Raw genomic sequence first — 27,022 nt, 5'->3', positions numbered from 1 at the left:
TAGAGCGTGATCCAGAGAACATAGTGTGCCTATTCCATTACATCTGAGGAGACACAAGTCAGATTTATAAGCATTTAATTATATACATATATTTATATAGTGATAACCTTCATACAATACAGGTAGCCAACTGTCTCACATATAAGTAAGGATAACAAAAAAAAAAAATATATATATATCTATCAAGGCAGAAAAGTCCAGCAAGATGCAAGATGCAGACATAATGCTGAACGGACTACGCGTTTCGGCGGTAACAACTGCCGCCTTCTTCACGGTCTCAAACCGTTTGAGACTGTGAAGAAGGCGGCAGTTGTTACCGCCGAAACGCGTAGTCTGTTCAGCATTATGTCTGCATCTAGTTACTGAACTCTGGATTTTATTATACCACCTGAAGTTTCCGCTTGCTGGACTTTTCTGCCTTGATTTCTACATTGTTGGACTTGTTCCCAGTCTTGGTCCGTGCAACACAGAGGAAACAGGTATTTACCATCCAGGGCTCGGAGGTCAGCTGGTTTATGTGATGTTTTTCTATATATACATATAGCAGTGCCTCTAGTACAACCAATATCAAAAACGTTATTGCTGAAAAATATGGAAGGAGCATAGATGTACCAGAGCACCTGAGAGAGGGTCCCCAAACCTAACTAGCCTCATCATGGACGAAATATGGTGCAAAGCCTGCCGCCAGCCACCAATCAGATCACTGCTTACCGTCTGCAGTGTCTGCAGCTGATCTGATCGCTTGCTGCACGGGCGTCCAATCCACTTTCTTCTGCACTCGGTGCGCTCCATGAAGTGCTTTCTCTTTAGTAACAGTCCTGCGATTTTGCTGAACGTACACAAAACCCTTCTACATATCACCTCTCACGTATCCACTGTATGTCCCATCACCTATTGTCTCTCCTGCTCAGCTTTTAGAGGGGGTAGGGGTCTTTCCCTTCCTCACATCAAAGTAGTAAAGGAAGGCTCATTTTTTGCACCCATAATTGCCTCCTGATAAGCCAGAACCATTGATCTCTACTCTATGGCATTCCCACGGCATGTGGAGGTGTTCGCCGTTAAGTCACAAGGATATTGGTGAGAACCTCTTTTGCCTTGAAGGATGACCCATAATTTACCATAAGTGTACTGACCTGGTGTGAACGCCGCTGTTCTCCTGAATCCTGCACACGCTGATTGTACTTAATGTGAAGTAAATTTATTGCTTGACAGTGAGGAAGCGACATCAAACGACGTTTCGGCCACATCGGCCTTTATCACAAAGTCGCTGTAATAAAATACATACATAAAAATATCAAAAAATTGTAAACTTTATACAAAATATATACACATAGTATCCAGAGAGCATGGAATATAAGCACTAGAATTATTTAGAAAGATGTGGAGACATCAAACACGTGAAACTGAGAGATAACGCGGTAGATAAGAAACATGAAGGAGCGCGGTCATACCCTTTTCAATTGAATGTAGGGTCTGTTTTCACCAAATCGATAGTGTCACTGCTAGGCATAAATGAGTTGATAGCATATTCTGTAAGTAGGGATAGATGAACATATCATTAGGGTAACATAAATAAAGAAAAAAAATAAAAAATAAAAAATAAAGAGTAAAAAATCAAGTACTGAACTGGGTGTCTGGAGGACAGATGGATAAAACAGATTAACCAGCATAAGTGGCGTAGCTACTTGTATACAAAAAAGACAGTGAGGGACTGTAAAAATATGCCCAGGTATCTAGCTGTCCAGACAAAAGCTGTATTCTATTTAGGGAAAACTATTTTTACTTTTTATTTTTTACTTTTTATATTTTATTTTTTGTTTATTTTTATTTTCTACTATTCTCATATTATATCTTTATTTTTCCTTTTTTCTAATCTTCATAATTCATTTGATTTGAGTTCATAACCTTCTCCATTCTCTCCCCTAGGTCTGACATCACTCTTTTCATTTCTTTTATTTTTTATGCTTGTTTAAGTTTGGACTCCTACGCAATTCAAATGCTGTATATTTACATGTGTGATTTGCAATAATACTGTTCGTTTATATTTGTTTCCATATGTTAATTGCCCAGTCTCTTTATATATAGCACACTGCACCTCCCCCCTGATGCGTGTGTCCCACTCAGAGCTACAGCAGTCTCTGCATGGCCTCATTAGGTTTTCTTTGATTGCGCTCTACTGCGCATGTGTGAACAGCCAGCGCCATCTTTTTGGTGGGGATCACTGTGAGACACTACGGCCGTGCTCCAATGCACACGCCCCGGCGTCTGATGTCACTTCCGGTCACATGACCGGACCAGACAGGATAAAAAGCACAGCCTGTGATCCAGCGCTCACTCACTGCTCTGGCACCATTGTGCAGACTTCACACTCCACTGAGCCACCAATAATAGTAAGTACTGTCCCATTGGGACCACTGCTGTACCACCAACCTCACCATGGTCCCTACCCAGGACCACCGCTGCATCACCAACTTTTGTATGGTCCCAATCCAGGACCACCAATCCTGCCACATCTCTAATGTCCCCCCTTTTTCTTTGTTTAGCAGTGGCATATTTACCAGTCCACCACCTCTTCAAGGAACAGGATTTAGCGGCAACTTTGGTATATTTCTTTGTTTTCCCTAAATAGAATACAGCTTTTGTCTGGACAGCTAGATACCTGGGCATATTTTTACAGTCCCTCACTGTCTTTTTTGTATACAACTAGCTACGCCACTTATGCTGGTTAATCTGTTTTATCCATCTGTCCTCCAGACACCCAGTTCAGTACTTGATTTTTTACTCTTTATTTTTTATTTTTTTTCTTTATTTATGTCACCCTAATGATATGTTCATCTATCCCTACTTACAGAATATGCTATCAACTCATTTATGCCTAGCAGTGACACTATCGATTTGGTGAAAACAGACCCTACATTCAATTGAAAAGGGTATGACCACGCTCCTTCATGTTTCTTATCTACCGCGTTATCTCTCAGTTTCACGTGTTTGATGTCTCCCATCTTTCTAAATAATTCTAGTGCTTATATTCCATGCTCTCTGGATACTATGTGTATATATTTTGTATAAAGTTTACAATTTTTTGATATTTTTATGTATGTATTTTATTACAGCGACTTTGTGATAAAGGCCGATGTGGCCGAAACGTCGTTTGATGTCGCTTCCTCACTGTCAAGCAATAAATTTACTTCACATTAAGTACAATCAGCGTGTGCAGTGACTATACATTGTCTATGCGATTCTGGGACTATCCGTTCCTTCTCACTGGCACCGCGAACTCGAACCCTCTGGCCGAGTGCTAACCATCTGTATTACCTAGTTCTCCTGAATCCGGCGATGTTTTTCTTGTTCTCCTGCGCCTCTCCGTTCCTGAGATACAGCCCTCTATTTCCTGTATATAAATCTAGTTTTGTTATGCAAGTGGGCGTAGTCCTAAACTGAAGACTACGCCCACTTGGATAATAAGACCAGATTTATATACAATAAAAAAAAAGGGCTGTATCTCAGGAACGGAGAGGCGCAGGAGCACAAGAAAAACATCACCGGATTCAGGAGAACAGCGGCGTTCACACCAGGTAAATACATATTTATGGAGTTATTTAAGTCACAATACATTAGCTATATAATTTATGAGATCATTAGGGAGAACTCTCCTTTACATTTCCAAAGCTTTCTCATCTATTTTGTTCTTCAGTTTCTCTGCTTGTTGTCAGGAAATTGACACATTCTTGTTTACAACACAAGGTTTAAAACCCCTCCTGAAGGATACCATGAAGAGCTGAGATTTTGCTCCATTGTATCCTGTCTATACAATGCCCTGTGGGCTAAGAGGTCAACTCCAAGCTATTCTCCTTTCCATTTACATTTTATGAAGGCCGATACATTGTCGCCGGTTTGATTTTCACTGCTCATGTGTTTAGCTCACAGAGGATCGTCTACACTGAGTGCCAATGCAGAAACTGTGTCTGAGCAGAAAAAGTAAATTAATGTGCATGCAAAATGTAATTGCATATGAACACATGACCTTTACACAGAGAAAACCAAAAGCAAAACACAAAACAAATATCCTGGAATAGAAAAGTAAAAAAATATATTGCAAAAATTGCATGAAGGTAGTAATAATAAGGGTATTTAGTTAACATAATTTTGATCAAAATAATGTAGAAGCCATCCCGCCACGTCACGGCAACCCTTGTGGGACAGTCCTAACTCTTGTATTTAAAATCTTTCCACTTGTCAAGTGACGTAAATGTGAACAAGGACAGAGGGACTGAACCACCAGTAATAGTATAGGCCAGACAGGATGGATTTTCCAACTCAGAAACAGGGCGGTCACACCCTTATATGCACAGAATGCACAATGAAACAAATGAGAAACTGGGTCTGAGCATAAAAAGTAAATTAATGTGCATGCAAAATGTAATTGCATATGAACACATGACCTTTACACAGAGAAAACCAAAAACAAAACACAAAACAAATATCCTGGAATAAAAAAGTAAAAAAATATATACGTCACTTGACAAGTGGAAAGGTTTTAAATACAAGAGTTAGGACTGTCCCACAAGGGTTGCCGTGACGTGGCGAGATGGCTTCTACATTATTTTGATCAAAATTATGTTAACTAAATACCCTTATTACTATTACTACCTTCATGCAATTTTTGCAATATATTTTTTTACTTTTTTATTCCAGGATATTTGTTTTGTGTTTTGCTTTTGGTTTTCTCTGAGTGCCAATGCAGCAAACCCTCAGCTGTGAGAAGTATTAGATCTCTACAGTTTCTAAGCCTTTGTATTGAGATAAGAATGTTTTCTTAAGACAGCAAGCAGAGATCTTCCCAATATGTTGGAGTCTGCCAGGCAGTGGTTGGTGGGCTCTTCCTTCCCGTCTTGGGCTGTCTTCTTCCTCAGACATCCTCCTCATTAACTCTTTCTGATCCTCTACATTAACCTCTGTCCTCCCAGCAGTCGCTGGCGACCCGTGCACCCACCCTCCCCTCAGGGCTCCAGCGTTCCTCTCTCCATGGTGCTGAAGCGGGGTGAATAGTGGTCTTGCAGTGCTGTGTTTCAGGGGGGAAGCCAGGTGGCTCTGGACGGCATGCAGAGGCAGCGATCCACTCCAGTCCTTCTGGTGAAGAGGGTGGAGAATCGGGACCCAAAATCCTCCTTCTATTGGGATTCATCACTTGGGTTTGCACTCGGGGTTTTAAGATTTTTCTCTGGACACTAAAAAAAGAAATACAGAAATGTTAAGAATTACACAGCTGTCACATTACACCTTTCTGTCACCCAGGGGTGGGAGAAGCGGACTCCATATCACAGCTCCTCCCTGCTATCACCCTGTAGAGGGAGGAGCAGACCCCATGTCACATAGCTCCTCCCTCTTGTCTGTGTCACCCTGTGCTGGGAGGTGCTTATTCCATGTCACATAGCTCCTCCCTCTTGTCTGTCACCCTGTGCTGGGAGGTGCTTATTCCATGTCACATAGCTCCTCCCTCTTGTCTATGTCACCCTGTGCTGGGAGGTGCTTATTCCATGTCACATAGCTCCTCCCTCTTGTTTGTGTCACCCTGTGCTGGGAGGTGCATATTCCATGTCACATAGCTCCTCCCTCCTGTCTGTCACCCTGTGGTGAGAGGGGAAGACTCCATGTCACATAGCTCCTCCCTCTTGTCAGTGACTCCTTGTAGTGGGAGGGGCATAATACTTGTAACATAGCTCCTCCTTCTTGTGTCTCCCTGTAGTGGAAGGGACATAATACTAGTAACATAGCTCCTCCTTTTTGTCGGTGTCTCCCTGTAGTGGGAGGGGCATAACACTAGTAACATAGCTGCTCCCTCTTGGGTGTAGTGGGAGGGGCATAATACTAGTAACATAGCTCCTGCTTGTCTGTCTCCCTGTAGTGGGAGGGGCATACTACTAGTAACATAGCTCCTCCTTGTCTGTCTCCATGTAGTGGGAGGGGCACAATACTAGTAACATAGCTCCTCCTTCTTGTCTGTGTCTCCCTGTAGTGGGAGGGGCATAACACTAGTAACATAGCTCCTCCCTCTTGGCTGTAGTGGGAGGGGCATAATACTAGTAACATAGCTCCTGCTTCTTGTCTGTCTCCATGTAGTGGGAGGGGCACAATACTAGTAACATAGCTCCTCCTTCTTGTCTGTGTCTCCCTGTAGTGGGAGGGGCATAACACTAGTAACATAGCTCCTCCCTCTTGGCTGTAGTGGGAGGGGCATAATACTAGTAACATAGCTCCTGCTTCTTGTCTGTGTCCCTGTAGTGGGAGGGGCACAATACTAGTAACATAGCTCCTCCTTCTTGTGTCTCTCCCTGTAGTGGGAGGGGCATAACACTAGTAACATAGCTCCTCCTTGTCTGTCTCACTGTAGTGGGAGGGGCATAATACTAGTAACATAGCTCCTCCCTCTTGGCTGTAGTGGGAGGGGCATACTCCTGCACAAGTTGCTGTGTTCCCCAATGCAACCAATCAGAGCTCATACACGTGACCCACTGTACAAGCGACAGGAGCGTGTAGTAGAATGACGGGGAGAGTGTAGTAGAATGACGGGGATCGGTTCCCCCGTCGGATGGGACTCACCTCTGCGGAGGACTTGGCGCTGTGAGCGTAGAGAAGCATCGCGATGTCGTTCTGCCCAGCTTCCAGCGCAATAGACAGAGCTGTGCTCCCATCCTAACACAGAGACAGGCAGCCATTACACTCTGGGTACGGCACATGAATCAGGCAGGCAACTGGGGAAGTGAAAGATGCTATGCCCTAGCTGCTGCAGAACCTCTTCACAAAGAGAAGAGGGACAAATAGCACATGAACATACAGCAGATGCTGCAGAACATCTTTGAAAAGAGAAGGGGAAATTTCCTAACAATTGTGGGATCAATTTATTTAAAACCGCCTCATCGTGTGACCTTGTATATGGGTGTGTGTTATTGGGGGTCCCACCTGGGGAGACCACCTCCTCGATGCCTAATGACTTACATTATCGGTGAGCGCCACGTCGCAGGTAGGAGCGGCCAGTAGGAGGCTGACGATATCCACGTGTCCGTGTTCACACGCGCACATGAGCGCTGTGGAGCCGTCGTGATCCTGCACGTTTACATCCGCCCCACACTGTAGAAGAGCGCGCACCACGTCCAGACGCCCGTGACTGACCGCCAGCATTAGAGCCGTTTGTCCTGCCTGAAATAAGCAAATAGATATCTGCACATTACAGTGAAAAACCATGCTAGGGTGAGAATTGGGTCCCTAGGGGGCGATATTCATCATTCTAGGGGTAACATCCCCCATTCTTCCCTTTGAGCTCCCATTGAACTCAATAATAAATCCACCTTCAGTGAGCTCCCCCTAGTGGTTGCGAGAGGAAGTCAGAATTTTATCATATAACTCAATCAAGTTAATTTAAAAATTAAAGCTGAAATGACAGGTGACTTTACAGAATGAGTTCTCATGTGTGTACATGAAGAATAACACTATTTGTGGACATTTTATGACTTGTGTCCTTCATCTTTCACCCATTTTCCGGCTTCATCTCTAAATTTCAGTGGTCTCTGAGCCAGTTGGAGGAAACCGACACACATAGACATAAGGGATTTCTGTTCTCCTGTCTCTATGTAGTAAATCTTTAGAAGCAGGAGCAGCATGGATGACATTATACTGCAGCACTAAGCAGTATATCTGTGAATCCAGCTTTGGGGTGAGATAAACCCTTACTAGAAATCTATTTGTGTGTGTTGCTATCTCCTTCTTTATTCCTCTCTAAAAACTTGATCCCTAACTAAGTTGAGGAGGGAGTGGCCTGGAAGTGGCTCGTAAGTGGAGAAAGAAGAATATTTTTCTAATAAGATATATTACAATATCTTATTTTCTATGAATTCTGGGTGATACGTAATATGACTGCCTTTGCAATGTACACAGGGGCTGTCACCCATCTTGCCTGGATTCCTGAATGGCCTGTCTATAAGTACATACCTGGCTGGCTCTGCAGTTAACATCTCCAAGACGCAACATCTGCGTGACCGTCTCTATGTCTTCATTGGAGCGGAAAGCTGCCAGAGCTGTGAGCATGAGGGGAGTGAATCCGGCCTTATTCTGTCTGTTCACATCACACAGGCCTGGAGGGAAAAACGTGAAGTAGAGGAGGGGTAAGAGAAGGCAGCACAGAGCATTTGACGTTAACAATGAGATTCAGAAAGGATGGGAAGTATTGGAACAGATGGCTTGTAGGGGGATATTCAATTGGGTGATGTGTTATGATAATTAAAGGAAACAATACTGATCTTATGAGAAATACTTAAAACACTTAAAATAAATATGTCCATTTTATTATAAAAGTCCTGTAAAATAAAGCTAGTCCCAAGATTTTATTGCTGGTAAGATTACCTAGTAGCGTAGCTGTACATTCAGGTCTGGGATGAGTTTAATGCTAGTAAGTGTTCATTATATAGCAGTACTAAATAGTGTAGCTGTGAATGTACAGCAGTATGAGTAATGCAGCTGTTATTCCAGCTCTGGGGTGAGTTTCATGCTAATAAGTGTTCATTACACATCAGTACTGAGTAGTGTAGCTGTGAATACAGCTTTGGTGTTAGTATCCTGCTAGTTAATTTTCATTACACAGCATTACTGAGTAGTGTAGCTGTGAATACAGCTCTGGAGTTAGTATCCTGCTAGTTAATTTTCATTATACAGCAGTACTGAGTAGTGTAGCAGTGAATAGAGCTCTGGGTTGAGTTTAATGCTAGTAAGTGTTCATTATACAGCAGTACCAAGTAGTGTAGCTGTGAATGTACATTAGTATTAAGTAATGTTGCTGTGAGTACAGCTCTTGAGTGGGTCTCCTGCTAGTTAATTTTCATTATACAGCAGTACTGAGTAGTGTAGCTGTGACTTTACAGCAGTATTGAGTAGTGTAGCTGTGAATTCAGCTCTGGGGCCGAGTTTCCTGCTTCATTACACAACAGTACTGAGTAGTGCAGCTGTAAATATTGCTCTGGAGTAAGTCTCCTGCTAGTTAATTTTCATTATACAGCAGTACTGAGTAGTGTAGCTGTGAATGTACAGCAGTATTGAGTAATGTAGCTGTGTTTCCAGCTCTGGGGTGAGTTTCTTGCTAGTAAGTGTTCATTGCACAGCAGTACTGAGTCATGTGGCTGTGAATACAGCTCTGGAGTGAGTCTCCTGCTAGTTAATTTTCATTATACAACAGTACTTAGTAGTGTAGCTGTGAATACAGCTCTGAGGTTAGTTTAATGCTAGTACGTGTTCATTATACAGCAGTACTAAGTAGTGTAGCTGTGAATCATTAGCAGTATTGAGTAGTATAGCTGTGAAATCAGCTCTGGGGTGAGTTTCCTGCTAGTAAGTGTTCGTTACACTGCATCACTGAGTAGTGTAGCTGTGAATCCAGCTCTGGGTGAGTTTCCCGCTAGTATGTGTTCAATTCCTCTGCAGAAACAATGGACTGTCCAAGTAATGAGTTCTCCATGGTGAAAGTAGGAATAATTGCCAGCCACATAGCAGTGGATGGTGCATTGCTCTAGGCACTGTTCTGGCTGTTCACTGACAGGCAACTTTGTGCAGACACTATTATTGATGGAGCAATCTCCTATGGGCACTGCTGTGTGAATAGGACTATCTTATATCACGTGCTTCTGAGTATCCCGATTGGCAGCTAATCATTATTGTCACCCCATCCCCCAAATGGTACTTAGCTGGACACCTCCATAATGTCAGAGGTGTATAGTGTGAAGCTCCTGTGCCCCATCTGCAAAGATCTATAATAAGTAATATGACGGCTTTATGAGCAGGGCCAATCTTTACGCTCCAGATCTCAGAACTATTAGATCTCATTCTCACAAACTAAGTTGGTTTTTCGACCGGGAATTACAAGATCCTTTTGAAACAATGGCATGAATTAAAGCTTACCTGTCATCAGGTCATAAGTGGCCAGTTTCTGTTCTTATTTTATTCCCACTGTTCCCCGGATTCTTATGGGTTTTTTTTTGTTATTATATCCGCCATACGGTTCCAGAGATATGGGCCTATTTAGTGCTAATTTTTAAATGGTCTTTAAAAGGAGGCGTGGCTCACCGGATCCTCTGGGGCGTGTCTTTAGGCTGTCCTCCTGTGAGCCACGCCTCCTTGTAAAGACCAGGATCAATTAGCAATAAATTAAAAAAAGGTCCATATCTCTGGAGCCGTATGGCGGAATTAAAAAAAAAAAAATAAAAAAAAAAAAAATAAAAAGGGGGCATACTCAGGGGAACCGTGGGAGTAATATAAGACCATAAAACTGTCCATTTTTGACCTGGTGATAGGTCCTCTTTAAAGGCTTTTTCCTTCTTCCCTAACCCTTCCCTGTAATTTTTACTATCTAATGCTAAGGTGACCTTTAAGAACGGCCAACCCCATAAGCAATATGTGTGATCTTACCAGTGTCAAGGAGCTGCCGGACCACCGTGAAGTTAGACTGGGACACGGCATAGTGGACGGCGGTGTTCCCCTTGGAGTCGGCCATGTTTACGATGACTTCCAGGAGACGTGGAGACATCGCTCGGAAGACGTTTAAGTGATGGCGGATGATGGCGGGCTCCACCTCCTTCTGCCTGAAGATTTTCATCCATTCCTTCATAATAGCTTCGTGTGCTGCTGCCTGAACACATCGGACGTGTCAATATGTGACCTGCGACCTCCTGCTGGACAGCTGGTGGAAGACTACAAGTCCCAGCAGAACACGACAAGTTACTTACCATCTCTTCTTCTGTAAGGGCAGCAGGATCATCCAGATACTTCTGCAGAGCTACGCAGCCAGAGATCAGGACGTTACTGAGCTCCACCCTGCGGCAAGACACAATGGAGACCGAGATGGAGGACTGGAAAGGACAAAGCTATAGGGCAGGGAAGATGGGGCCAACCTTATCCCCATATCATATTATAGGGCCCCTATATCTGCTACTAGGGCTAGTAAACAGATCTGTACTAGTGTTACCTGGGCACAGGACTAGTAGGGGCCGAGCTGCTCGCCGGGATCTCTGGGGCTGGCTGCTTCTCAGTATCTTTTGGCTGGACGCTGGTGGGGAGTGGTACTTGTACATCAATCTGGGCCGCGCTAAGCCCCTCACTGGCCTCATGATATTCACTCTCCGTGCTTTCACTGTCAGACGGATTCTCCATCGTTCCAGAATCTTCTGATGACGCCGCATCCATTCTACAAGAGATGTAAAAGTTAAAACATAGCCCGAAAGCGATTCTCCTTAGTGGAGATTAAGGCTATGTGCACACGCTGCGGTTTTTGCTGCGGTTTTGGCTGCTGCAGTTCTGCAGACAGTGTACAGTAGCATATTATCCTATGGGATTTACATTCTGTGGATTTTTAACTGCGGAAAAGCTGTGGTTTTGGATCCGCAGAAAGAATTGACATGTCACTTCTTTTCTGCGGATTCTGCTGCGGTTTACCATCTTCCTCCATTGTAGAGATGATAAACCGCAGGCCAATCCGCAGGTAAAACCGCAGGTCATTTTACCTGCGTTTTTACCTGCGGTTCCGCAGATAAAAAATCCGCAGACCAATCTGCAGCGTGTACACATAGCCTTATCTCGTTAGATATTGTAACTGCGATCCAGGCTCCTGTTTCTGATACCGCCACTAGAGGGAGCTCACTGCATACTAATGAATACTGTGTTCAGTAAGCTAGCATGCTCCCTCTAGTGGTGACTGCAGGCAGGTATACTCTGACTACTATCAAGTACTTTGATCCTTTTATGGTAAGAAAAAAAAAAATCTATAAGGTCGTAAAGTTTCCCAATCAAGAGATTATTAGATAACGGATTAAATAAATGACACTGTAATAATTTCAAAATGGCAAAACACTGACCACGACTCCTGTAGACTTTATAATGGGGGGACCACAAAAATTTTAATCACTCTTCTGGTACTTACTCTCCATTAACCCCAGAGAACTGAGATTTCGTCTCCTGTTCTTCCTGAGTGATGACTTTTTCTAAAAATTCTGAAAGACACCATAAACAAAATATTCAGTCTTGCTATGAAAAAAAAAAAAAAAAATCCAGATGTGGCCACTAGATGGCAGTGTCACACAGTGAAGAATCCAGCGGGAGGCGTAGCGGTGCTTGAGAGGTAGATATGTGATGATAGGCTGCAGTGTGCATGAGGGGCATGTAGATGGGGTCTACCATGGGGGTATACAGCTGTACTTGGAAGCACAAGTATATTGCAAGAGAACGTGGCTGCACTTCATATGGGGGAATTGGCGGAGCCAAATATGGATGGCGTGTGGCTACACTTGGGATGTACCGGACAAGATACAGTATATGAGATTCACACACCATCTGCATTTAAGTCCCATATAAAGCCATGAGATGGACACTATTATCATTAACAAAGGGACATCCAAACCAGCTGACTTTGGTCTCAGAGATTCAATAAAGGAAATCAACCCTAAAATGAATGTGTATGCATTTTTTCATTATATGTTGCATCATTTTTTTTAACTGCATAGTAGTGGTAGTTTATTTTTTTTACCCTCTGCATAGACCTAAAACTGAATAAATGAAGTTCAGGCTGCCTGCAGCCACCACTAGAGGGAGCTCAGGAGCTAAATGCATACTGTTCATAAGTGTAACATTAATAACACAGTGTGCAGTGAGCTCCCTCTAGTTTAGGCTGCTGGGAAACAGAATTTTAGCTTTTTCTATACTATTTCAAGCTGCTATTTCTTTTGGGTGAAATTTTGCAACATTTTAGTAGCAGCGGAGACTTTTTTCTTTAAAAAAGTCCCCCTGTAAAAAAAAAAAAAAAAAAAAAAATATATATATATATACTAGTTTGGAGAACTTGGCATCAAAATAAGTCTACAAAATAAAAGGTGAAATGTGACTTTAAACAACAACAAAAAAAAAAAACAGCACAACTGATGAATCGGTCTCTACGTGTCTCGGCTGATGAATCGAGCCCTATGTGTCTCGGCTGATAAATCGGTCTCTACGCGTCTTGGCTGATGGGTCGGGCCCTACATGTCACGGCTGATGAAATGGCGCTGTGTGTCTCGGCTGATGAATCGAGCCCTGCGCGTCTCGGCTGATAAATCGGGTCCTAAGTGTCTCGGCTGATGAATCGGTCTCTACGTGTCTCGGCTGATGGGTCGGACCCTAAATGTCACGGTTGATGAATCGGGTCCTAAGTGTCTCGGCTGATGAATCGGGGCCATAGGTGTCTCGGCTGATTAATTGGTCTCTATGTGTCTCGGCTGATTAATCGGGCCCTGCGGGTCTCGGCTGATGAATCGGGCCCTGCGTGTCTTGACTGAGGAATCAATCTCTACATCTCTACGTGTCTCGGCTGATGAATCGGGCCCTGCATGTCTCGGCTGACTAGTCCGATGCAGGTTCCTGGTGGCTTCCCCCCGCACCAATCTCCTAGACTGACTGATCTTTCCCCATGTCTGTTTTTAGGGATAAACCTGTTAGTTAAAGGGATCAGGGTAAGGAGAAGCCACAGGAGACCTACCTTGGCTAGTCAGCTGAGACGCATAGGCCTTGACCGGCTTTTCTAAGTGTGTCTTTCTGACATACACAGCTGCAATAACACAGCCAGACTCAAATTCATTGTACCAGATGACAGGTTCTCTTTAAGAAACAACCAGCAAAGGAGCTTAACCCTGAAAAACACATGGATGGACCATGCTGCCCTTACAAGAATGTCATTATATCCATAGATAATGAGATGAATCCTTCTTGATGTTGGTTAGATTGGTAGATAGCTATTGACCACGTTACCTGCGCCATCTTCTTTCCTGGGAGTTGAACCATCCCCAGTCATATCTGCTCTTTGAATGTTCTGGTTGACAATAAGACAAGGAGATGCCTCTTCTTTTTGACTGCCCGAATCAAGCTCTAAAGATAAAGAAGGAATAGCGTTGATATAATGTCATAGAAAGTAGCAGTCTATGAGCATCATGAAAATGAGGCCTCACAGGAGGGCATGGCTTAAAATGTGACAATGTGTGCCAAATTTGGGGAGCAAAAATTGGTCTAAAGATGGCCAAATAAGAGACCAAAGACAAGACTTTTTTGGTGCCCATAGAGAAGTCACCAATACAGTCCACAACTCACCTTTCTTCTCCCCACTGCTTTGCCCTGTAATGCTGATCTTCTTGACCAAATGGACATGGACAGAAGGCCCGGCTGAAGTAAAAAGTGGTTTGTCCATCACTTCTCGGCTCTTGTAGACTCTCTCCTCTTCTTCTCTAGTTTTTATTATGGCTACTCCTCTACCTTCCAGATCTCGTGACCTTTGAGGATGGACTCCAGGTCCAACCTCAGTGCTGGAGACAACCTCACTTCCTCGTTCCACTCTTGCAACCTTCACTGCATCGGCTCTCACATCTTCTTTCTTTTCTCTCTTTAACGTGTCATCGCCTCTGGATGACGTTCGCTCGGCCTCCTCTAGTTTGCGGTTGGCGTTTTGAACCTCGGTCAATGCCCGATTAAGCTGCCGCTCCAACACTGCCACTTTGGCTGATAACGCCTGGACTAGAAGCTTTTGTTTATCTGCCTCTAGCTGCCTAGGTGGTCCATGAGGGATGAAGTCAACTTCTCTCACCCAAACTCCAACACTACAGAACTTCTTAACTGGTCTCCCATTGGAAGCCAAACAGTCTTTCTTATCTTCTATTCCCAAATGGTCCTTTCGCTCTTCTGACTCTTTTTTATCTTCTCCTTCAGTTCCTTCATCACGTGCTTTCTTATCTTCTCCAGTTCCAACCTCATTTCTTCCATCCTTCAACTCTTCTTCTGGAATTTCGATGTACAATTCTCCTCTGGTCCTGCTTTTAATGCTTCCTCCCGGGTGTCCTAGATATTTCTGGCTCTTGAGTTGGACACTGAGCTGACGTTTTTCCTCCTGGAGCACCGAAATTTTCACTTGAAGGACTGGAATCATCTTAACCTGCTCTTCCAGTTGACGTAATCTCTTCAGGGCCACGGCCATTTGCTCCCGTACATGTTGAAGATGGAACGGAGTTGGAGACACTGGTGTGGACATCCCAGAACTTAGTGGAGTAAAAGAAGACAGCTGCTGACAGGACGATGAAGAGGGAAGACGAGAGAGAGATGGAGTCGATATGGAGCTGGTGGACCGGCATCCGAGACTGAGTGGACGAGACTGTCCGGCTTCTAGCTTCTTGCTTGCATCCAGCAGGGTTTTCTCAACCCTGGGATTGAAGCTGCTTGAGGTTTGAGATCCACTCCTAACTTCATATGCTGGGTAAAAGCCTCTGCCACAATAAGAGTAAGATGAATGACGACTGCAAAACAAAACCCAAAAGTCAGATCCTAAACATCTGAGAGGAGACTCAAGCGTCAATCTATGTGTAAGCAGAAGAGTACCTGTCATTGCTGGCATTGGAGTAGAGAGATTCAGTAGATGTCCACCATGATCCAGTATAACCGGGTCCTCGGGGTAACGATCCAAACCGAGGTCTGCGACTGACCGGCACGCGTTTAATGGTATGCCCTTTTTCTATATCATCAACATATTTTAGGAAGTCTAGATCCAGTCGGTATCCATATGGCGTCTCCACAGAATATGGTGCTTCAGGCTCTTTCATAGCAGAAAAAGAATTTGGGACAGATTTACCTGTAAAATAAAAACAGTAGTAAATAATATTGTACCAGCAGTTACATTCTTGTACATAGGGGGCAGTATTATAGTAGTTATATTATTGTATATAGGGAGCAGTATTATAGTAGTTATATTCTTGCACATAGAAGTATTATAGTAGATATATTCTTGTACATAGGAGCAGTATTATAGTAGTTACATTCTTGTACATAGGGGGCAGTATTATAGTAGTTACATTATTGTACATAGGGGGCAATATTATAGTAGCTATATTCTTGTACATATGGGCAGTATTATAGTAGTTATATTCTTGTACATAGGGGCAGTATTATAGTAGTTATATTCTTGTACATAGGGGGCAGTATTATAGTAGTTATATTCTTGTACATAGGGGGCCGTATTATAGTAGTTATATTCTTGTACATAGGGGGCAGTATTATAGTAGTTATATTCTTGTACATAGGGGGCCGTATTATAGTAGTTATATTCTTGTACATAGGGGGCCGTATTATAGTAGTTATATTCTTGTACATAGGGGACAGTATTATAGTAGTTATATTCTTGTACATAGGAAACAGTATTACGGTATAGTGGTTATATTCTTGTACATAGGGGGAAGTATTATAGTAGTTATATTCTTGTACATATGAAGCAGTATTATAGTGGTTATATTCTTGTGCATAGGTGGCAGTATTATAGTAGTTATATTCTTGTACATAGGAGCAGTATTATAGTAGTTATATTCTTGTACATAGGGGCAGATTTATAGTAGTTATATTTTTGTACATAGGAGCAGTATAATAGTAGTTATATTCTTGTACATAGGGAGCAGTATTACGGTATAGTGGTTATATTCTTGTACATAGGGGGCAGTATTATAGTAGTTATATTCTTGTACATAGGGGGCAGCATTATAGTAGTTATATTCTTGTACATAGAAGGCAATATTATAGTAGTTATATTCTTGTACATAGGAGCAGTATTATAGTAGTTATATTTTTCTACATAGGGGCACTATTATGGCAGTTATATTCTTGTACATACGGGCAGTATTATAGCAGTTATATTCTTGTACATGGGGCAGCATTATAGTAGTTATATTCTTGTACATAGGGGCAGTATTATAGTAGTTATATTCTTGTACATAGGGGCAGTATTATAGTAGTTATATTCTTGTACATAGGGGCAGTATTATAGTAGTTATATTCTTGTACATAGGGGGAAGTATTATAGTAGTTATATTCTTGTACATAGGGGCAGTATTATAGTAGTTATATTCTTGTACATAGGGGCCGTATTATAGTAGTTATATTCTTGTACATAGGGGCAGTATTATAGTAGTTATATTCTTGTACATAGGGGAAGTATTATAGTAGTTATATTCTTTTTACATAGGAGCAGTATTATAGTAGTTATATTCTTGTACAAAGGGGAAGTATTATAGTAGTTATATTCTTGTACATAAGGGGCAGTATTATAGTAGATATATTCTTGTACATAGGGGGCAGCATTATAGTAGTTATATTCTTGTACATAGGGGGCAGTATTATAGTAGTTATATTCTTGCACATAGGGGCAGTATTATAGTAGATAAATTCTTGTATATAGGAGCAGTATTTTAGTAGTTACATTCTTGTACATAGGAGCAGTATTTTAGTAGTTACATTCTTGTACATAGGGGGCAGTATTATAGTAGTTATATTCTTGTACATAGGGGGCAGTATTATAGTAGTTATATTCTTGCACATAGGGGCAGTATTATAGTAGTTATATTCTTGTACATAGGGGGCAGTATTATAGTAGCTATATTCTTGTACATAGGGGGCAGTATTATAGTAGTTATATTCTTGTACATAGGAGTAGTATTATAGTAGTTATATTCTTGTACATAGTAGTATTATAGTAGTTATATTCTTGTACATAGGAGCAGTATTATAGTAGTTATATTCTTGTACATAGGAGCAGTATTATAGTAGTTATATTCTTGTACATAGGAGCAGTATTATAGTAGTTACTGTATATTCTTGTACATAGGGGGCAGTATTATAGTAGTTATATTCTTGTACAGAGGAGCAGTATTATAGTAGTTACATTTTTTACTGTTACATTGATGTTAGCTTATGAGATACTGGCCTGAACAGTTACCTGGAAAGTGAGTCTCCATGTGCAGAACTTGTGCCATCATGTCTGTAATTGCTTGTGATGAACAGAAATGTGCAGGTTGTGCTGTTTAATTGTGGTCTGTAAAATGGAGAAAAGCAGAGAAAGGTATAGTGAACATTTACAGCAATAACATGGTGTCTGCCCCTAGGAAATCAGAGTGACACAGGAGGGAGGAGCTACATGACTTGGATTATGCCCCGCCCAAAATAGGGTGACAGTCAGGAGGGAGGAGCTACATGACTTGGATTATGCCCCGCCCAAAATAGGGTGACAGTCAGGAGGGAGGAGCTACATGACTAGGATTATGCCCCTCCCACCACAGGGTGACGTCAGGAGGGAGGAGCTGTGACTTGGAGTCTGCTCCTCCCACCACAGGGTGACACAGACAAGAGGGAAAACATTCTACCCTTTTACCATGACAGCCAGTCAGATCACTGATTTCATTTTCTGTCCTGTCCCAGGACTGTAATCTGGCTGCCATGACTATCGCCTCCTGGTGGCTGAGCCTGATATACCGCCCTGGTGTCTCGCACTCTGTAGCCGTCTCATGATCCCCCAGCAGTATCTCGTCCTCATGTGCTCAGTGTCACACGTTCTGTACATGCTCCATCCCAAGATCTTTCTAATCAGCCCCTGACACTCGTCTCGCTGCCCCGTCTCCTGCCCATAGTCATGGCTGCCTTCTCTTCCTCATACTCATCTTCATTCATCTCTTTCCACGTGTCCCCCTGTGTGCAGGATAATCAGACTCTCTCACATTACATAGCCCATGTCTCTCTTGTTTCCCCTAATTTCTTGCCTTTTTTCCCTGGATCTTGTAGAGTCTGTTCATTCCTGTCCTCTCAGTAGACGGTCACTTTTATTTCTGTCCTCCCTGTGGACGGTCTCTTTCATTTCTGTCCTCTCAGTAGACGGTCTCTTTCATTCCTGTCCTCTCTATGGACGTTCTCTTTCATTCCTGTCCTCTCTGTGGACAGTCTCTTTCATTCCTGTCCTCTCTGTGGACGGTCTCTTTTATTCCTGTACTCTCAGTGGACGGTCTCTTTCATTCCTGTACTCAGTGGGCTGTCTTTCATTCCTGTCCTCTGTGGACGGTCTCTTTCATTCCTGTCCTCCCTGTGGACCATCCCTTTTATTCCTGTACTCTCAGTGGACGGTCTCTTTCATTCCTGTCCTCCCTGTGGACCATCCCTTTTATTCCTGTACTCTCAGTGGACGGTCTCATTCATTCCTGTCCTCCCTGTGGACGGTCCCTTTTATTCCTGTCCTCTCAGTGGACGGTCTCTTTCATTACAGTCCTCTCTGTGGACGGTCTCTTTCATTCCTGTCCTCTCTGTGGACGGTCTCTTTCATTCCTGTCCTCTCTGTGGACGGTCTCTTTCATTCCTGTCCTCTCTGTGGACGGTCTCTTTCATTCCTGTCCTCTCTGTGGACGGTCTCTTTCATTCCTGTCCTCTCTGTGGACGGTCTCTTTCATTCCTGTACTCTCAGTTGGCGGTCTCTTTCATTCTTGTACTCTCAGTGGACGGTCTCATTCATTCCTGTCCTCTCAGTGGACGGTCTCTTTCATTCCTGTTCTCTCTGCAGATGTGGTCTTTCATTCCTGTCCTCTCGGAGGACCGTCTCTTTCATTCCTGTCCTCTCTGTGGACGGTCTCTTTTATTCCTGTACTCTCAGTGGACGGTCTCTTTCATTCCTGTACTCAGTGGGCTGTCTTTCATTCCTGTCCTCTGTGGACGGTCTCTTTCATTCCTGTCCTCCCTGTGGACCATCCCTTTTATTCCTGTACTCTCAGTGGACGGTCTCTTTCATTCCTGTCCTCCCTGTGGACCATCCCTTTTATTCCTGTACTCTCAGTGGACGGTCTCATTCATTCCTGTCCTCCCTGTGGACGGTCCCTTTTATTCCTGTCCTCTCTGTGGACGGTCTCTTTCATTCCTGTCCTCTCTGTGGACGGTCTCTTTCATTCCTGTCCTCTCTGTGGACGGTCTCTTTCATTCCTGTCCTCTCTGTGGATGGTCTCTTTCATTCCTGTCCTCTCTGTGGATGGTCTCTTTCATTCCTGTCCTCTCTGTGGACGGCCCCTTTTATTCCTGTACTCTCAGTGGACGGTCTCTTTCATTCCTGTCCTCCCTGTGGATGGTCCCTTTTATTCCTGTACTCTCAGTGGATGGTCTCTTTCATTCCTGTCCTCTCAGTGGACAGTCTCTTTCATTCCTGTCCTCTCTGTGGACGGCCCCTTTTATTCCTGTACTCAGTGGACAGTCTCTTTCATTCCTGTCCTCCCTGTGGAGGTCCCTTTTATTCCTGTACTCTCAGTGGACGGTCTCTTTTATTCCTGTCCTCCCTGTGGACGGTCCCTTTTATTCCTGTCCTCTCTATGTACGATCTCTTTCATTCCTGTCCTCTCTGTGGACGGTCCCTTTTATTCCTGTACTCTCAGTGGACGGTCTCTTTCATTCCTGTACTCAGTGGATGGTCTCTTTCATTCCTGTACTCAGTGGACTGTCTCTTTCATTCCTGTCCTCTATGTGGACGGTCTCTATAATTCCTGTCCTCCCTGTGGACGGTCCCTTTTATTCCTGTACTCTCAGTGGACAGTCTCTTTCATTCCTGTCCTCTCCGTAGACGGTCTCTTTCATTACAGTCCTCTCTGTAGACGGTCTCTTTCATTCCTGTCCTCTCTGTGGACGGTCTCTTTCATTCCTGTACTCTCAGTTGGCGGTCTCTTTCATTCTTGTACTCTCAGTGGACGGTCTCATTCATTCCTGTCCTCTCAGTGGACGGTCTCATTCATTCCTGTCCTCTCAGTGGACGGTCTCTTTCATTCCTGTTCTCTCTGCAGATGTGGTCTTTCATTCCTGTCCTCTCGGAGGACCGTCTCTTTCATTCCTGTCCTCTCTGTGGACAGTCTCTTTCATTCCTGTCCTCCCTGTGGACGGTCCCTTTTATTCTTGTCCTCTCTATGTACGGTCTCTTTCATTCCTGTCCTCTCTGTGGACGGTCTCTTTTATTCCTGTACTCTCTGTGGACGGTCTCTTTCATTCCTGTACTCAGTGGGCTGTCTTTCATTCCTGTCCTCTGTGGACGGTCTCTTTCATTCCTGTCCTCCCTGTGGACCATCCCTTTTATTCCTGTACTCTCAGTGGACGGTCTCTTTCATTCCTGTCCTCCCTGTGGACCATCCCTTTTATTCCTGTACTCTCAGTGGACGGTCTCATTCATTCCTGTCCTCCCTGTGGACGGTACCTTTTATTCCTGTCCTCTCAGTGGACAGTCTCTTTCATTCCTGTCCTCTCATTAGACAGTCTCTTTCATTACAGTCCTCTCTGTGGACGGTCTCTCATTCCTGTCCTCTCTGTGGACGGTCTCTTTCATTCCTGTCCTCTCTGTGGACGGTCTCTTTCATTCCTGTCCTCTCTGTGGATGGTCTCTTTCATTCCTGTCCTCTCTGTGGACGGCCCCTTTTATTCCTGTATTCTCAGTGGACGGTCTCATTCATTCCTGTCCTCTCAGTGGACAGTCTTTCATTCCTGTACTCTCAGTGGACCGTCTCTTTTATTCCTTTACTCTCTGCGGACGTTGTCTTTCATCCTGTCCTCTCTGTGGACGGTCCCTTTTATTCCTGTCCTCTTATTAGACGGTCTCTTTCATTCCTGTACTCTCAGTGGACGGTCTCATTCCTGTCCTCTCAGTGGGTGGACAGTCTCTTTCATTACTGTCCTCTCTGTGGACGGTCTCTTTCATTCCTCTCCTCTCAGTGGACGTTCCCTTTTATTTCTGTCCTCTCAGTGGACGTTCCCTTTTATTCCTGTCCTCTCAGTGGACGTTCCCTTTTATTCCTGTCCTCTCAGTGGACGTTCCCTTTTATTCCTGTCCTCTCTGTGGACGGTCCCTTTTATTCCTGTCCTCTCAGTGGACGGTCTCTTCATTCTCACACGTCTCTCATTCCTCCCGCTTTGTATTCCTGTAGTCACACATGTTCTCCCCTGTACACCGCCATCATCTTCCTGTGTGATATCTCTTCCTTCCTTCTCTTTCTTGCCTTCTATCCAGCCTCATTCCCGTGGATTCCCCCATCTCTGTACATTGCCTCCTTTCTTTCCTCTCTCCATTCCCTTTTCTTCTCATTCCTACATGTCATGAAGTCTCTCCGCTTCCCCAGTTTTCTTCAGCTTCTCACCTTCATTCCAGCTGGTCTTCATTAATCTCCTGCGCTTAATTCTCTTACTTTCCTTCATTTGTTTCCTCCCACATTCCAAAAGACATACTGATAGGGAATCTAGACTGTGAGCCCCATCGGGGACAGTGATGTGTGCAAACTGTAAAGCGCTGCGGAATATGTTAGCGCTATATAAAAATAAAGAAAAAATAAAGATTTGTTCCTGCACTCACAGTGCTGATTCTTGTGCACCATTCCATCCTGCACACATCTACATCCGTCTCTTACCCAGTCTCCTTCTTGCACTTTTATTGAATTCCTGTACATTCTCTTCATCTCTGCACATTCTCTAATTCCTGCTAGCACTATTGTCATTCTTGTGTGAACTTCTTTATTCCTGCACACTTTCTCTTCTTTCCTGCATACGCTCTTCACTCTTGCGCACACTCCTCCGCACGCTCCTCACTCCTGCGCACGCCCTTCACTCCTCCACATGCTCTTCACTCCAGCGCACGCTCCTCGCTCCTGCGCACGCCCTTCACTCCTATGCTCGCTCTTATTCCTGCGCACGCCCTGCACCCCTTTACACATCACTCCTGCGCATGCTATCTGAATTTCTTTCCTTTTTGCCCTACTTGTTAAATGTCTTCTCAGCTCCACCTCCTTCTTTCCCATTCCTCTCTCACTCTTTGCTTACTTCTCCTACCTCCCAGTTTCCTCTTCTCTGCTCTCCTCATCCCTCTCCTTCCCCACTAGCCTCCTTCATGCTGTCCTGCTCTTGCAGACACACACTTATTGTGTCTTGCCTGTCCCTGTCACAGCAGTTCCCCAGATGGCAGTGACAGCAGGCTCTCTGTTTACTAGCTCCAAGCCACAACATCCCGCACTGTGTGCAGCTGGAACATGGCCCCCGCTCTTCATTGTTCCTCATGCTCTTAAAGGGGTGATGACAAGACTGAGATATACTGGAGGCTGACAAAGTCACATCAACACTGCAGCGCCAAAACTTTTTGTATTTTATGTACAAAACTATATCAATACTTCCAATACCTTACTACTGTCACTACCGGGGTCTGCACTCTGTATTATCTATACATACAGTGCTCTGTCACTCCTGTTCCCGTATAGTCTATGCCCATAGAGCTCTGTCACTACCATTTCATTTAACCTTTCTGCGCTTTACTATTCCTTTATGGTCTATACCCACAGAGCTCTGTCACTGCCTCCTTATCTTACCATTCTGAACTCTCCTATTCCTGTATAGTCTATGCCCATAGTACTCTGTACTACCTCCTCATCTTACCTCTCTGAGGTCTGCTATTCCTGTAGTCTATGCCCATAGAGCTCTGTCACTATCTCCCCATCTTAATTCTGTGTTCTGCAATTACTATATAGTCTATATACCTAGAGCTCTGTCAGTGCCTCCTCATCTTACCTTTTTGAGCTCTGCGCTCCTGGGCATCCCCCTCTTCACTCTGCTATTCCATTATTATCCATAGACATAGCACTCTGTCACTACCTCCCTATCTTAACTCTGCACACTATGCTATTCCCATATAGTCTATACACATAGGTTTCTGTCACTACCTCCTCATCTTATCTCTGTGCAATCTACTATTAAATTACAGTCCACACACCTATGCCTCTGTCACCACCTCCATATCTTACCTCTTTGGGCTCTGTTACTCTTGTATTATCTTTACAGACAGAGCTTTGTCACTACCTCCTATGTTTACCTCTCTGTACTCTGCTATTCCTCTATTATTTGTACCCTTAGTGCTCTGTCACTACCTCCCTATCTTACTTCTGTGCATCCCTATATAGGCTATACACATAGAACTCTTTCACTAGCTCCTCATTTCACCTCCTTGGACTCTGCTATTCCTGTATTTTCTCCAGATGTATAGCAGTTGTGCAGCTGTGGCAGGATGGCGGGTTTATTTTTAGCACTGCCCACTCCTTACACCGCCTGACTGTTCATTCTCATTACAAACAAGGAAAATTGAATTTTTCTGCCTGAATTACAGCAAATCGGAAAATCTCGAACACAACGTCCTTGTCTCACAAGGAAATCCTCCTTATCTTTCACGGAGATATCTAGGTCGTTGCCATCTCATCTCATTCCACCCTCCAGTGTGTTCATCTCTGCTGTGCCAGACCATGCAGTCCCCATAAACCTCCTTTCCCAGCATATTATAGACCTGGGCACCATATTATGTGGACACCGTATGGCGGCACTATTGAAATGCTATAGAGTGATATTGTTGGACCTCTCTATTGACAGTGTAAGGCACTATATGGGCCTATTACACATTGGGGCTTGGACACTATAAGACACTATTATTGGGGGGAGGGTGGCATTATGGCAATGCTACTATGAAATAATGGACCTCCAGAAATCTGAATGAAGCCCTATCAGTCAGATAGCATCACACATGATAGGCTTAGATACACTAGTTCAGCAGATAGGCTTAGATACACCAGACAGTATCAAACACGACAGGCTGAGATATAACGGGCTCAGAGGACAGTAACCTGCAGGATAGGTTTAGATACACTTCTCAGCAGACAGTATCACATAGGATATGTTTAGGTACACTGGGCTCAGAATATAGTATCACACATAAGCAGCTTAGGTACACTGACCCAGCATCAAACATATTAGGCTTAGATACATTGGACTCTGCGGATGTTATTACACAGGATGGCTTTAGAGTCACAGCTCAGCAGACAGTGTTATGAATATTCGCATTAGATACAGTGCGATCAGAGGACAGTACCACACATGCCAGGCTTAGATACAGTGGCTCAGCAAGCAGCACAGTATTAACCATTTTTTCATTTTTTTTCAGCAGATGAATGTTATGTTACGCACACAAGTTGTTTTCCCTGTTCCAATTAAGCCAAGAAGTTGTCCAGACGCCCAGTGGGGTCTTGTGGTGAAGTTTGGGTGGTCCCATGATAGGTGAAGGGAAGTTTTCAAATTACCACTAATTGCAAACGGAGCCCAGGAAAGTCTGTACGACGATCAATCACCACAGTGTAAACAGCGCCATACAGCGCTCAGATAACACGTGCACTGGTTATAATGAACTCTGCAGACGCTGCCATAATGTGCTATGGAGAAACTTGAGGGCGAGGAACGAAGAACGCTTATATAATACTTCCATGTACACCCAACCTAACACTGCCATATAGTGCTTCTATAATACTGCTGTGGGAGGAATGGCCCCCCCCGTCGAGTGTCCGGGCCGGAACCAAAGGAGCCGTCATCTGGGTTCCGGGGGAAACTGTCCCCGGGGGACAAAGTTCGAGGACGGACCGTTGTGACAGACAGATGGGCTGGGGGAGGGACCAGTATTAAGGAGGCGGGGAATCCCCGGGATGATGAGTCAGCAGACCGACACAGACAGCAGGAGACCCTGGGAGCAGCTGAAAGCGAGAGCGACTCACCAGTGCCAGGGAGGACGCTCACCGAGGACTCCAGAAGGACGGTACCGAGGCAATCATCCAGGACTTGCTATCCCGCTCCAGCCCGCGGCCGCTGCCATCTCGCTCCAGCCCGCGGCTGCGGCCTGTTCACCACCACCCGCAGCCGCCCTGCTCTCACCAGTGGCCGCGGCAAGTACAGTGCCGCCGCCGGCCACCACTGTCCCGCTCCAGTCCGCAGCAGGGGTCGGGCCTCTGCTGGCCGCGGACTCCCCGTCGCAGCCGTTAGCTGTGCAGGTGGTCTGTGATTCGCCACCCTACATCGCTGCCGCTTGCCCCAGTTCGGGGACTGCGGCCCACCCGTCCAAGGACTCCGCCGGGGCCTGTGAGGCTTCAGTGTCATCAGCACGCCGGAGTGCACGAAGACTTCGCCAACGCCTCAGCAACTGGGCCCAGCAACTACTACGCCGAAAGACCACCATCCCGAACGGCGAGGGATGTCTGGACGGCTAAGTTGACTATATATTTACGGACCCGTAGTCGGCCATACCGCGGCCCTAGAGTGACCGGCTATTGCCGGAAGTAGTCGTGTTCTACCCGTTTGTGTTTGCTTGTTTTAGAGCCCATGCGAGGGCAACCCGTGTTACCCCTTTTGGTGATCCAGCCGTGACTGAGGAAAGTTCCCTCTAGTCTTATAAACATTATTATAGAAAGCACCAAATTGTCTCGCGACTCGTCACTGCATCCTGCGTACCTGCAATCACCACACTGCCATATACAGTGGGGACAGAAGTATTTAGTCAGCCACCAATTGTGCAAGTTCCCCCACTTAAAAAGATAACAGAGGCCTGTAATTGACACCATAGGTAAGGAGTTTGTATGTTCTCCCCGGGTACTCCGGTTTCCTCCCACATGCCAAAGACATACTGATAGGAAATTTAGATTGTGAGCCCCATCGGGGACAGTGATGATAATGTGTGCAAACTGTAAAGTGCTGTGGAATATGTTAGCGCTATATAAAAATAAAGATTATTATTATTATTATTATACGGTAGGTAGACTACAACGGAGAGTCAAAATGAGAAAACAATTCCAGAAAATCACCTTGTCTGATTTGTCAAGATTTATTTTGCAAATTATTGTGGAAAATAAGTATTTGGTCACCTAAAAGCATGCAAGGTATCTGGCTCTCACAGACCTGTAACTTCTTTAAGAGGCTCCTCTGTCCTCCACTCATTACCTGTAGTTATTGGACCTGTTTGAGGTTGTGGACAGGTGTCTTTTATACTGATGATAAGTTCAAACAGTCTGACTCCAAACTCCACTATGGTGAAGACCAACGAGCCGTCATAGGACACCAGAAACAAAATTGTAGCCCTGCACCAGGCTGGGAAGACTGAATCTGCAATAGGCAAGCAGCTTGGAGTGAAGAAATCAACTGTGGGAGCAATAATAAGAAAATGGAAGACATACAAGACCCCTGATAATCTCCCTCGATCTGGGGCACTACGCAAAATCCCACCCCGTGGGGTCAAAACGATCACAAAAACGGTGAGCAAAAATCCCAGAACCATACAGGGGGATCTAGTGAATGACCTGCATAGACCTGG

General features: G+C 44.4%; 1 protein-coding gene and 1 long non-coding RNA gene across 2 annotated transcripts in view; one reads left to right on the top strand and one right to left on the bottom strand.

The window, feature by feature from the left end:
• The first annotated feature begins 2,648 nt into the window (after positions 1–2,648).
• Positions 2,649–26,456, top strand: LOC141099300 (uncharacterized). Its single transcript, XR_012234468.1, has 3 exons — positions 2,649–2,761; positions 2,852–2,930; positions 24,839–26,456. It is a non-coding gene; the product is annotated as an uncharacterized lncRNA (long non-coding RNA).
• The window catches only part of KANK2 (KN motif and ankyrin repeat domains 2), a 62,114-nt gene continuing 39,790 nt past the window's right edge, over positions 4,699–27,022 (bottom strand). The window contains exons 3-14 of the mRNA XM_073587522.1: positions 17,804–17,899; positions 15,424–15,673; positions 14,149–15,341; positions 13,813–13,929; positions 11,957–12,026; positions 11,006–11,224; positions 10,767–10,854; positions 10,450–10,669; positions 7,987–8,129; positions 6,997–7,197; positions 6,601–6,693; positions 4,699–5,228 (exon numbers count right to left, since the gene is read on the bottom strand). Of these exons, the coding sequence (XP_073443623.1) occupies positions 5,172–5,228; positions 6,601–6,693; positions 6,997–7,197; positions 7,987–8,129; positions 10,450–10,669; positions 10,767–10,854; positions 11,006–11,224; positions 11,957–12,026; positions 13,813–13,929; positions 14,149–15,341; positions 15,424–15,673; positions 17,804–17,843 (2,691 nt within the window). The 5' untranslated portion in view covers positions 17,844–17,899 and the 3' untranslated portion in view covers positions 4,699–5,171. The remainder of the gene's footprint in view (positions 5,229–6,600; positions 6,694–6,996; positions 7,198–7,986; positions 8,130–10,449; positions 10,670–10,766; positions 10,855–11,005; positions 11,225–11,956; positions 12,027–13,812; positions 13,930–14,148; positions 15,342–15,423; positions 15,674–17,803; positions 17,900–27,022) is intronic.

This window comes from Dendrobates tinctorius, unplaced genomic scaffold (assembly GCF_039654945.1).
Source record: "Dendrobates tinctorius isolate UK_male_01 unplaced genomic scaffold, ASM3965494v1 ptg000099l, whole genome shotgun sequence".
In the NCBI taxonomy this organism is placed as follows: Eukaryota; Metazoa; Chordata; class Amphibia; order Anura; family Dendrobatidae; genus Dendrobates; species Dendrobates tinctorius.
Note: the sequence above shows the minus strand (reverse complement) of the source record. Positions and strands in the feature narration are given on the sequence as shown.